This window comes from Epinephelus lanceolatus, chromosome 2 (genome assembly GCF_041903045.1).
Source record: "Epinephelus lanceolatus isolate andai-2023 chromosome 2, ASM4190304v1, whole genome shotgun sequence".
NCBI lineage: Eukaryota > Metazoa > Chordata > Actinopteri > Perciformes > Serranidae > Epinephelus > Epinephelus lanceolatus.
This window is the reverse complement of record NC_135735.1, coordinates 45,722,055-45,736,153: the sequence shown is the minus strand read 5'-3', so window position 1 is coordinate 45,736,153 and position 14,099 is coordinate 45,722,055. Positions and strand designations below refer to the sequence as shown.

At 41.0% G+C, this 14,099-nt stretch overlaps 1 protein-coding gene across 1 annotated transcript in view; it reads right to left on the bottom strand.

The window, feature by feature from the left end:
* The window catches only part of LOC117254784 (nuclear receptor ROR-alpha A-like), a 154,109-nt gene that overhangs the window by 59,685 nt on the left and 80,325 nt on the right, over positions 1-14,099 (bottom strand). The window contains exon 2 of the mRNA XM_033623207.2: positions 2,917-2,949. Coding sequence (XP_033479098.2) covers positions 2,917-2,949 — 33 coding nt within the window. The remainder of the gene's footprint in view (positions 1-2,916; positions 2,950-14,099) is intronic.

The window sequence follows — 14,099 nt, the reverse complement described above, 5'->3', positions numbered from 1 at the left end:
CGACTCAGCACCACCTGGGCGACTTTACTGTTCTCTGTTGTGTTCAGTCACCTCAGCCTGCTGGTGTTGCAGTGTTTTGCATTTTTGGGCACATCAATAACTCAGACAAAATACCTGATTTGCTAAACTTTGACCCTAATTATAGCCCTGTGATAGTCTTGTGACCTGTCCAGGGTGTACCACGCCTATCGCCCAATGTCAGCTGGTATAGGCTCCATCCCCCCACAAAACCTAACAGGATAAACCTCAGGATAAACGTCACGGAAAATGAATGAATGAATGAGCCTAATTATCATAAGCAAAGAGCAGTATATGTAATTCAGGTTGCAGCTTCTTGTTTTGCTGTGGGATACATATTTGATTTACTTTAAGTATTTTACTGGACTCGGAATCAACAGATACCACATAATAAAGCACTCAGATTGAAATCAGGAACATCTGTGACGTGGAATATACACTGTATGCTTTTAGAAATGTTGTTTAATTCCAACTTATACTGTAAGCTCACGATTTATGTTGTTCATACTGTACATTCAGATTGTCAGGCTACGTGTAAAATAGACAACAAAATGGCCTGTCAGCCCCTGCCGACTGTTCTGGCTATTGATAACTGTCAATAAAGATTAGTTTGAAAGCTCCAGGCAAAGTAGAAATTGCTAATGGAGGTCTGTAAGGTTATACCTGTACAGTTCACAGTAATGCCTTATTGCCAATGTTTCTTTCATTTATATGGGTCATGACAGAAGGAAAAGGAAACCTCCATATTTTGTATCCATGGGATGCACTATGTCGCCATGGCACTATTGAATGCTCTTTTTCCCAATTCGGGCAGGTGCAGTGAGAAAAAAAGGCACTGATCTTGGGGAACTGACTCTTGGCTCTGCTTCAGCTATAGGTGCGTTTGTAAATCCAATCTGGTGCTCAATACTAAAATGAAACAGAATGCTCTGTCTCATTAACAAACAGTTAAGTAAATCACACATTTACTGCACTTGGTTCTCTGAGGGCCCAACGTATGTTCTGCTGCTCTGAGAGTGTGGTGGTCTGAATAACCGAACAGTACATTCCAAAGCACTTAGAATTTATGAAGGATCCAGAGTGTGCAAGAGTGTGGAGTGAGTATTTCCAACTGCACCCCATGTGAGAACATAGAGATGGCCGACAAAAATTTCTGACATGTCAGAAATGCATCTGAATGTCCGATGGATGGTGAGGATCAGTCCCTGCTCCCTCACCGTACACTGCGCGTAAAATGACCTCCAACAACGCTGAAATTCAGTCCAACTCTAAAATGAAGTACTCTACAAGAACTTTAAAAAAAAACGGTCCACAACAGGCTTTAAATCAGAGTAAGCCAAGTCTAATGGAATTCTGAAGGATTCTATCTTTAAACATGACTTTTGCTGACTTGCTGTATCACCTCTCCACTGTGACAGTGTGGAATTTAAGTGCCCTTGAGCAATGCTCCAGTGAATTTATGCAGTGGAGAAAAACAGCAAACTTCCTTGAAAAAAAATCAAGTTGAATCACTGAAAGGACTGAAGTGCAGCTCCAACTAACAGGGCACTTCACCCAACATCCCACTCTGCTTCATAAAACAAATCCCGGCTGAGCTGCAGAGCATCATTGAAAACGATTAAGCCTGAAAACAGGCCGGCAGAGTAAATATCAGTGTGCTGAAGACGAGAAGGCTGCAGGCGAGAATGACTCCTGCCAGCTGAGAGAGGAAACTGAGGAGCAGCAGGAGCTTCATTCTTCCTCCAAATTGGCAGAACAGGGGACGATTTATGCTCCGAAAGGCTCGTCGGCTGGCGGCGGAGCTCTCCGCCTCCCCTCATCAGACCCAGTCAATAGATTCACAGCAGCACGTTACGAGTTGTTTGGAAAATGCCTCCACAGCGCCTGAAGGATCAGCGTTTCTCCCTCCGATCATCCCACGCACAGACGACTGCAGGAGGATCTCACATTCATTATCCATCCTTATCAGCTCTAATGAGAGAGACTCGGCTCTGGCAGCAGTCCCCAGTCACACATTCATCCTCATCTATTCTGCACACTCGCAACTCTCACATGTTCTACAGTAAAAACTGCTTCTAATGAGGAAAACATAAACTTTCCGTGCACCATAGAGAGCAAGAGCTGCATTAAAAACTCATCCGGTGAATAGGTTTCAGTTCAGCTGAGACCACCTTCCTCTACAGATCTCTAAAGAGTCAGTTCAACCAAATTACAAAAAGAAATATTTCAAATTACTGAACCTCTAGTGATATCTAGTCACGCACACAGTTTTGCTTTATTCACCCCAGTACTATCGAAGTGAATTGAACTTTGTTTGTATGGCTTGAAGCATCAAAAAAATCACATCTGAAGACCTTGACAGAATCATGTCTTTTGTGATGCAAGGTGTCTTAATTATTTGGGAAAATCCAAAGACTTAAACTATTTCTATTAGAATGACTTCTTACTGAGGAAATAGTCCGGTCAAAACCAATGACAGATATACGTATCTACACCTTGACACACAAGTGAAAAGCTTAAGGTGCAAACTTTTGGAATAATGGAGCGGAGTTCCCCGGGTGACATCATCCATCTATGACAACCATCTAAACAGACGACAAACCTCAGCACATTCATTTCTTAAACAATCAGATGATTTCCAAACCAGATTACTATAAAATAAACAGGCCTGTGTCAGAGATGAGTCCAGCTCCTGGACTCACGACCAGCATCTTAAATGCCTTTTTCATCCCCAAATCCACCAGTAACAGTCACTTTCTTAGCAGATAAACCAGAAGAGCCAGAAGAGACAACACAGCTGCCTCCAAATCAGAATAGTTTAACCAGACTTGGGTGTCATACCTAGTTCCCCTTTCAACAGACAGCTGGTGAAAAGAGAGTAAGAAACAGTGAACTTACATGTGTGTGTCTTCTTCACAGCTGCTGACAAACCTGCAACACAGAAACAAATGAAAATGAATCATTATTAGCTCAGATCAGGTGGAAGGTTGGGTTTGTCACATTATTGTGAGTACATGCCACGGTGATACCTTGTGCTCTCTCAACCTGCTCTCATTCCCAGATTGTCAAATACTGATGCTTTGTCGTGCCCTTCTGTGTCTGGTGCTGACGCACGGGGCATCTTTTAGCATCTGACACCATTGGTCACAAGCAAAACCATACAAATTGTTAATTTTTTTTCTAGATCCTGGTACAAAAGGATCGAATGTAGGAATTGTTTGGAGAAGTTTTCATTCCATTCCACTGGGTTATTTCAGTCGATACCTTTAAGGATTCGAGTACCTATCAACATGCAACCATGTCCGATGACATGACTGTCTACAAGTCGTAAACATAAATGAACTCCCTCCCTTACTTTGACAGATCACACTGGCTGCTTGAAATGGTAAAATTTTGTCACATCAAGAAGTTGATGAAACAATGAAGAGGACCAGCTTTGCTCCTCAGCTGCACACAGAAAAACTAAACTGCTTCATATTGTGAGTCATAGTATCTTCTGTTACAGTCATCAGTGTCATCAGACAGCATGTGCGCCTGATATTTTGGGGTAAACGTCAAGACACAGCAGCAGCAGAGTGACGCAGCTCGCTGTCTGGCTGCTTTCCAGGAGGCCACAGGGGGCCGGAGATGATCCTGGGGCCAAAATCTGTTGGGGCCACGGTGACTCGCTCCTCTAGTGACGCTCTGCTTGCTTGGCCCATCTGGACAAGGTCACAGACTGTGTTTGCGTGTCTGTGTGTGTGTGATTACAATCATTTCAAGTCTGTGCTTGCACATCAGTGCTAACAGGAAAGAAGTGGAAGCATTTACCATGGCGACCAGGTCATCATATTAAAAACATGCAGAACATTTGTCCTTTTTAAAAAACACAGATGGTTAAAAATCTCCAAAAAATTCATATTGGTGGAAATTTTGATTGGCCTTTGAACATGCTGAGCATACTGAAGGGCAAATAAGAAGTGCATTTTGTTTTTTAGTTTTTACAACCCCTTTCAGCAGCTTGTTACATACGGCTTAATTGTGATGAGAATTCAACATGTTGATCTCATGTCTGCATAAACTTCTAGTGACGGGTGGATCTATTTTTTTCACAGCATCAGTTCCTTTGACTTGATACATGTAAATGTATCGAACTTTTAAGTTTCAATACTTTCTGCAAAATATGGTGTCAGTTTCTCCATGACTGCAATGTATTACATCTTAGGAAAACTGACATTATTAAAGATAAAATATTCATTTGAATGCACTGATTCAGCATCCTTCTTGTATGTAGCTAGGCTATGTAAGCTCATTACAATGTTACAGAAAACCAACTGACCAATGATCTGTCATTCTTTGAGGGGAAAATAGCGGACATCCCAGTTACCTCCGCAGCCTTGTGCTGTATATATGTTGTGTTGGAATAATCTAAAAAATGAGTTACCGACTGTATTTCATGGCTCACCTGATCAGGTTCCTTTGCTCGTTGTTCTCAAGGTATTGTTTAAACACTCAGAGCACGTTTGGCCTCGGCTGGCAGAGGTCTGGACTCAAGTCACTTTTAACAGTCACAACAGCAACATAGCGAGGACGAACCTGAAATATTCCTTAACTGCTTTAATACCTCAAGTGTGAACCACAGATTGTGTAAATAATGGAAATAGCTACTATGACGTCCTCCATTGTTTTGTTTTTTTGACTGCCATTTTGAAGCCTTGAGTTCAGCATTTTGACGGTCGCCATCTTGATTTTTTGGAGCCATAACTGACCATATTTGGGCGAGAGGCTGGAGCTGTGGAGGATTGAGGGGTGGATCTGACCAAGAAGCTGAGGAAGCGGTAGACAGCCTGTCACTCAAGTGGCCTCGCCCTCAAATATGTGTAAATTTAAGCCTTAATAAAATGTAAACAGGTAAGTTATGAAAAAAACTCACCCCCTGTACATTTGTCCTGAATGTTAAAATTAGCTTGAGAGACCAAAACTATTTTTTGTACCAGGCTGTAAACATGTTTATTTCTGTTGTACATTTTAACATAGGGGTTTCTGGCACATCTACATTGGCTTAATTTTTCAGCCTCAGAGGTTGCTGTTTGGTGTGAGTTCAGATTAACATGAAGGCCACAGCTGCACAAGTGACAGACTGAATGTGTTCTGCCCTTTTAAGAGCAATGAAATGAATGTATTACTGTCTTATACGGATAGAAAATACAAATTAAACCATGAAACCCTGTGAATGAGCCCATTTTAAGCTGTCAGATCAGCCTGAAAAAATGTAGCACAAAAGACATAAAGCTCGGTGCTGTCCAGTGGAAACTATGTATCTCCAAATTCTGTGATTTTGAATTTTTCAAATTGGTTGAAGGATTTTTTTCTGTTTCTTTCTATATAACTGTGTATCTATGACCTTTATAACTTAAGTGCTTTGAATTGCCTTGTTGTTGAAAGGTGCACTGGCCTTGCCTCAAACATTGGTCATGTCAGAATAAAGCTGTTATGGAACATTTATGTAACATACACCAACATCTGAGTGACAAAAAACCATTACTTTAACATAAATATGATGCCAGCAATGTTACATAGAACAAATTTAACATGTCTGAAAGGGGCTTATGATGTTTGTCTTATTCAGCTCAGTGACTTGGTTTGCAACAGCATGATGCCTCTCAGTGTAAAAACACTCCTCAGTGTGATCAGGGTCAGACAGCAGGAGGAGAGAGCATCATGGTGATCCTCACCTTTTATACCAGTTTGAATACCTGTGGAGCGTTTCAGCTGCAACTTCATTTTTAATCATTTAAATTAATTAATTAATTTAAAAAAATCTGTATTATGGATTTTTTAATTAGATCTTTCTAAAGCAATCAAATCCTGTGTACATACATCATGTAATATGTGTGTTTTCCATTCAGCTCTTGCCCTCTGGTACAGTTCACCTCTCCTGTCAAGTCTCCTCCCATCAGCCATCTGGTCGTCTGCCATCACACACATACACAAACATACACACACACGCACACACACGACAGGATGTTCCATCACTGTCAAACAGCCTGTGGAGGCAGACATGCAGCGCTGCGTCTCCTTGTTCAGTCCTTCCAGTCACCTGAGATTTCAGTCACCTGAGGCCAACAAAACTTTATAAAGACTCTAATGATATTTGTTGTATCTAAATTTCTTATGCAGCCTTTAATCTCTCCATTGGATTTTATAAGCATAAATCCCGCTTTTTGTCTGACTCTGAGGAGCTCTGGAGAAACTGAAGGATGTTAGTGCTTATACATCCATTTATTTCCAGTGACCAAGTTTCTTCTTTTTTCAAGTGTCAGCTGATGCATAGCCTGGTCTGATACTACATGACACAGCTGCTCATTGCACACTCACGCTACAACCTAGAAATGTGATAAGATAGAACTGAATTCATCTAAACAAAAGTATTGTGCCAAAGATGCTCAGTAAACATATTCAAACACACAAAGACACACACAGCAGCACAAGATATAAAATGTTGATGAAATATGATTAAAACCGTAGTCTTCTAAATCTGACACATCTTTTTTTCTGGAGCTTCTTGGTGCAAATACTGGAAGTCCCGATTCATTACTAGGAAGGTGATCTGATATGAATGAAAGTTTGTGATTCCTGAATTTATTGAAGCTGTTGGAACTATAGAAACACAATGACGTTTACAGAGTGGAGATGCTGCCCTCACAGCTGATCTTTGATTGGATTTGATTGACATACAGCTACAACAGACAAGCTAAATGTTGTGATAGAAAATCTGACAGGTCTGTCCCAATATTCACACTTAAAGTTCCAGGTAGTATCAGTTTGTGGGCTCTTCACCATCACGTGACGCTCACTTAACCTAACACCACCAGTGTTGACCATGTTACTCTCAAAATGTAATACATTACATATCAGTAGTTATCTTCACTTAAAAGTAATAAGTTACATTTACAAATTACTCTCTGTGTAGAGTAATAAGTTACTTATTATTAGCAGAATATGATATGTGTATGTAGGCTATATGAATGGAAACACACTGGACATGATAACACACACGATCACCGGCACCCGTCTATAAGGTAGCGTGTAATTAATGACATCACAACACAGCACACAACCTTCGGATGACGTTTCTTCTGTTGGTGCACTGGCAGATGTAGAGGGGTGTGGGTGAATGAAAATGAAGACAATAAACAGTTTATTTCGGGTGTGAATGTGTTACATGACACTGTAAATGTAATAATATTTCCTGAAATCCTGCTGGTAACGCGTTATATTACTTTAATAATAACAGACCAGCAAAGTTCTGGACCTCATATTCAAAAGGACTGCTGTGACACGTGACACATAAATAATTTAATCACTGTCTATCACAGATGTCATGGGTTTTTGTTGATATTCTGTTATCTTGTGGACTTTGTTTTGGAGTTTTCTGTTTGTGCTCTTCCTTGTTACATGTAATTAATTTATGTTTAATCTGTTTCCTGTTTTATTTTGTAGATTCTAAAGGGGGGCAATCAATACAGGATGCACATGGAATTAAAGGAGTACTTGGATATGACACATGCGATTTGCAAGCAGTATCATATGAGAATAAATACTCTGGGAATACTGCAAAGATTAGGGCTCACCTCACACGCCACCATTCAGAGAAAGAGGTGCTGAGGTCAAGCTAACGCTAAACTCGCTCCACCGAAAAATCAACCAACACTGGACACACTTAGCTTGACAAAACTACCATCCAACTCTGAGAGAGCTAAGAAAATAACACAGTCCATCAGCTACTTCATGTGCAAAGATCTGCGTCCATACAGTGTTGTTGAAAATGAAGTCTTTTGTTACATGTTCAAACCACTGGAACCCAGGTATGTGACTCCATCCCGAGGTTTTTGTCATCAACACATCTTGTACCCAAGCTCTACAGAGAAGTGAAGCATAAAGCCTAACCTGCGTGTCTTTGGACTGTGGCAGGAAGCTGGAGTACCCAGAGAAAGCCCACACTGACACGGGGAGAACATGCAAACTCCACGCGGCTGGGCCTCAGCCAGCTGGTGGTTTTGAACCCAAAACCCTCTTGCTGTGGGGTGACAGTGCTAACCGCTGTTGAATATCATTTTTTTTTTGTTCAGACAATTTGCAATTATGACAGAGCCTCCACTGATGGTCACTTGTGGACACGTCAAAAACAACAACCTTCTCTAAGTTGCCTTTATATTTAATATGAAAAAAGAGCAACTTTGAAGATAAACAAGAAAAGGATGCTGCTGTTCGCTCAAATCAAGAGACACCATTCCTCTTTTTGGACACAAACACAGATTTTCTCATGACTCTGTCCTCATAAATCTGTCCTTCTGCATTTTCACTTTTTGTTTGGTTAAAGCTCAGATTATTTGCTGATGAGCTTCCATATTCAAACCTGTTAATGTCGACTCTATGAAGCTCAGCATAAGTTTAATCGGGAAGACTTTCTTTATGCTATATTCATTCATAATTCTCTTTCTGTCCTACTCCCACCACTTCCTCCAATCAGCTGACTATAGGTGTTCCCTCTCCTAGTTAGCCAGTCAAACTTTGCCACAATCTCCTTCAGCCATTTGTTGCTACTGCCAAACTTTAAATCTGTTCTCCTCTCTGCTCCTGTCAGCTGTCATTTTAGGTGGAATTGTTGCGCCCTCCTATACCCCATTCACCTCCAGTCACCTTATCCAGTGCCCAGGACAAGTTCATCAAAAGCCAGTTCTTCTTCACAACCAGATCCCCAGCTCCCTCTTCATCTCATCTCATTACCACCAGTACAACCACCAGCATCTAGACTCCATAGGGGCGGTTCTCTAATCTACTATGTCTTTACCACCCTCATGGAATATCACAATGGGGTCTAATTGGCAAAGACTTTTCACATTTCTCATACTTATGTGTACACTTAAATAAATATTATTTTCTCTCAGAACAAGTCTCTCCTGATTGAAATCACACTGTCACTAATGAACTGAAGCAGCTTAACAGGGAGGTACAGAGGTGAAGAGAAACTGGAAGACAAACAGAGGGCACCTTGTGTTACAGTTTGAATTCATACTTTTAATGATGAAAAACAATCTCTCTAATTTCTTTAGGTTCTAGTTTAATCTGAGCTAAAATGTTTAAGAGCAAAGAATCATTTCTTTATTTCCTCTGTTGGCTTAGATCATGTTTAATGGTTCTCAACACCAGGAAGAAAAACTGCTGCTGTTCTCCCAGCTCTGAGGAATCACTTTTAAATTGTCAGTTTACCTCCAGCTGAGTCCTGAGGGACAAAAAGGACAATATCATGTTGAAGTAGAAAATAAATATCTTTGTGGTTGTGACTGACAGCATGTTGTCCTCAAACTGTCAAGGAAATAGTTTAATATACAGAGGAACAATCTAAATAGTTTATTAAAACCGAAAGAAGGAAAGGTGACCTTGATAGATTGGAGTAGCCTGTTTGCACATGGGAACATGATGAATGTCCCCTAGGGGCCGCAGAAGGTGATTCATGCCTGTTGGCATGTTTTTGTTTCCAGGTCATTCTGGGAGAAAAAAATGGAGCAGAAACAGAATACAAGCCAGTCTCTTGCTGTTATGAGAAACATTACTTGAGGGTTTATCTACAGTGGTAACGTAGCATCACATTCAAAGCCACAGAGCAGATCATACCTGCAATGCTAACGTCTGCAAGGTAACAAAGACAACATGGTTTACCATGTTAACCATCTTAGTTTAGTGTGTTAGGATGCTAATATTGGCTAGCAAGCACTAAACATGAAATTCAGCTGAGAACCTGACTAAACCTAAACCCGACTCTGTTCCTGATAGTGTCAGATAACTCGCCCCTAAAGCTTTACACCCTCCTGATCTGATCTGCGTCCTGTCAGATGACTCGGGGCAAACACCTAGTACACTGCGGTATTACTGAGAAAACCTGAGTGAGGTGTACGCAACCACTTACGCTTCAGGAAAAGAAGAGAAAAAAAAGGTAAAAATAAACGATCCAGTTGATTTCATTGATCATCAAATGCTGACCTGGAAAACAACTTGATTTAATGTGGCTGCAAAAACCTTCATCAGCAGAAAAACACCCGCTTTCTGTTTCCAAGTTCAGCGGGCGACGTTGTTTATCTGCAGCGACCTTTGACTGCCTCCAAAAATTAATCCTGCCTCCACACAAACACACACATCCCCCTCCAACACATTTCATATTTCAAAGACATGGTAATGGGCATTGTCATCAAGCACCTACAAGGCTTTATCATGGAATCTAGGCCAGATTAGAATATTCATTAGCTCTGCCCTTTTCAACTCCAGGCTGCAGGAGGAGGAGAAGCTGCTCCAGCTCCAAGAAATACAGAAACCTAGAACTGTGGCTCTCAGGAAGTGAGTGTGAATCACCAAAAGCAGGGAAGAAGAATCATGTCTACTGTCACTGATGCTTTGATAAGTATTTGTGATTCTCTGTTAAAAATTGGAAATAATGAAACTGAGGAGTCATTTCGCATCTCTTTGCAGTTGTTGAACGCCTCTTTGTGGTCATGGTGTATCTCCTCACAGTCACTACGTGTCTCTTTGAGGCCACTTTGCATCTCTGTAACGCCACTGTGTGTTTCTTCATCTTTGTTGTGTGCCTCAGAAAAAAAAATAAAATAAAATAAAAATAATAATAATAATAATAAAACCAGGGAGACATTTTGCATCTTCTCACAGTTGTTGCACATCTCTTTGTGGTCGCTGAGCAGCCTTTCACTGTTGTTGTGCATCTCTTGACAATTATATTTTTCTTGGTCATTGCACATCTCTGAAGTTGCGGTCATTGGGTGTCTCTTCACTGTCTTTGTGCATCTCTTTGCAGTCGTTGTGCATCTCTTTAAAGGAGAAGTCTGGTATTTTGCACTTTGAGCCCCATTTCTTGGTTGTTTATGGTGAAAAAGAGTGGCTAAGACCAAAATAGTGACGATTGCTCATTTTCAGAGAATTTGGCTTTCCCCTGCCTGGCTTAACACTGCTGCCTATGGCCATGTGTGAATCTGTCCTAAAACCACCCTACACGTTCATTTTCAAAGCCATGAAACTCATCGAGTGGTCAGTGGTGTTCCTTGATGTTCTGACATAAAAATCACAGCAAACTGTGGTTTCCGTAATGATTTATTTGACATTTTGTGTAATCCAAGCCTTATTGTCCGTTGGTAGTAATCCGCCACCGGAAACGGAAAGGGGGTTGTTTACGACAAGGTTGAAGTCATTGTAGTCTTTAAGCTCAGTGAAAGTGCCGGCTTGACAGTGCTGTGTGTGATCCTGGAGGATGAACGAGAACGAATGAAAAAGTTTTGTAATAAGTTTTAACAATTGCACAATGCATTACTCGCTTGTAACAGCCTTCGCAGTACAATGCCTTTGAACACGTCAACCTTCTTCTTTTGCTTCTTTTCTGTGTCCCATTATATTGCAATGGTTTCCTGCCAACTGGCGACACACACATAAAAGAGCATTATCGCCATCAAGTGGGCTGGAGTGTATAACGCTTCAGGGTCAAACAAACAATCAGTTGGAAGTTTATACACGGGTGTGAGGCAGCTGAAAAAAATAGTTCCACAATTGAGATGAGTAACGAAAACATGGATGAAAACCACAGTTTGCTACGATTTTATCAGAACATCAACAAACACCACTGACCACTCGGTGAGTTTCATGGCTTTGAAAACGAACATTTAGGGTGGTTTTAGGACAGATTCACTCATGGCCATAGGCAGCAGTGTTAAGCCAGGCAGGGGAAAGCCAAATTCTCCGAAAATGAGCAATCGTCACTATTTTGGTCTTAGCCACTCTATTTCATCATAAACAACCCAGAAATGGGGCTCAAAGTGCAAAATACCAGACTTCTCCTTTAAAGAGATGCACAACGACTGCAAAGAGAGCCTCTTTGAGGCTGTTGTGGGACTCTCTGTGGATGTTGTGCATCTCTTGGTGTCTGTTTTGAGTTTTTCATAGTCATTGTGCATCTCTTCAAAGGTAATTATGAGTTTCTTTGCAGACATTGTGCATCTCTGCGCTGTTGCTGTGTGCCTCTTCAGCCCCGTTTCCATCAAAACACTTTCGGTATAGTACCTTTGGAACCAAAACCTTTCAGACATAGTACCTAGACACTACGTCTGTGTAGCATTTCCACCACAAGCAGAACTCTTGAATTTAGGTGGGGTTGTTGTCACTCACTGCTCTGTCCAGCACTCACTGTATTCCCTGGTTCTTTACAAGTGACACAGAGGAAAGTCTGCACCTAATTTATTGTCGAGTCACTGTCAATGGGGTATTTACCAGTGTGTTTTTGCATTTAGTCCTTCTCAGGCAAGCTCAGGGGTTTAGTGTTGATGGAGTCCACAGGAACAACGCTCTGCGATGTTTCTTTGAGTTCACAAAAAAAAGTCACACTTTTTTCTCAGACTCCAGCTGCTGCGAGAAGCGACAAAACATCATTTTTAGTTAAGTTTATAGTTTAGTTATTACTTTATAGTTACAGTTTACTAATGTAAAACTCTCCACTGTATGAACAGTGGTTACATAAGCTTCAAAACCAGCCACAGCTCAGCCCTGAGCAGAGTGACCGTCTACTATTGACCAATCAACAGACTGCAGTATTTTGAGCTCCACCTTTTAGTACCAGATCTTTGTGCTGGGTACCCCAACAGAGGGGTGACCAAAAATGGGGACGGTACAGAATGGCTCCATTGGTACTATCCACAACGTTTCTATTATTTCCTATTTGAAACAATAGGAAAAGCTCCAACTATTTTTGATCCACTTGTTGATCTTCAAAAATGCCTCAACAAGGCTTCTCTTCAAAATCATTGTCTCAAGCATGCCCCACATTAGATGAACGGTTGTGACTGACCGGTCAGATCTCAAGTTGAAATATCTGTCCAAAATGGAGAAGGATGTAACATGTTTGGGGTTTTATCAGTGTCACAATGATGACCTAGACTCCTGTATTACTGATGTGTAATAGTATCTATCTGTAATATCACCATTCAAGCTGCTCTGTGATCAGCAGTTAGTGATTTACTTAGTGAACTGCCCCTCCTCCTCTTCAGTGTGATGAGGCTTTCTCCCCCCTGCCCCTCTTTCAGTTTCTGCAGTCTGTCACAGCAGATCACACACTGACACACTGACCCAGAACCTGCAGCTCACTGCTGAAATATTCACAGCTTCACTGAGGAGAGAAGACGACTGACGGCCGGGGATTTACTATGTGGGGCACTAACAGTCTGGTTACAGATGACAACAAAGGACCAACCAGCTTATTAAAATGTTATCTTCCACTAGACAGTGTCACATTGGAAAACAAACTAAATGTAGCAACATTTGTTGGGCATGAACAATGACATCCCAGATGTGAAATTTCATCATATTTAAAAGGAGAATCATTTTTATATACATATGATCATTTTTGTGTAACTTTTGGTGGACAACTTTTCATTTGGGGGCTAAAGTGAGAATATTTTCTTTTATGACTGTTCATACAAACTACCCAGTTTCTTTTTTCTTGTGTTTATTCTGAATAAACCTGGACACTTAAAATAGGTAAAAAATATGTATCTGTCGGTAAGAAAAGATGAAAACATAAATCGAGGTGGGGAAAAACAAACATTCTCTTAATACAAAAAATCTAACACCACACTCACACCTATAGACTCCAACACTGAAGACAAGACAGGACGTCATTCACCGCTGACAGAGGCTGTATAAACATGCCACTGCCCACTAACACTCAAGACTCTTTAAGGTTCAGCCTTATGCAAATGTCCTCTGACGCACAGGACTGACAACCTGGAAATAACCAATCACTCTCAGAAACAAAACTAAATGGAGGAAAAGCTGATTGCCATGGTCAGTACTTGAATTAAAAATAACAAAAACCAAATAGAATTCCCACTTTGCAGTTGTATGCCTCCACAAACCAGTCAAGTTGTGGTTACAGTTTATGCTCATGTCTGTGAAAACATGAATGCTTCACACACATCTTCCCCCCCGACAGCACAGAGCTATACAATCAAGACAGTTTCAAGGTGGACACCCAAGATTAGAGTCACCAA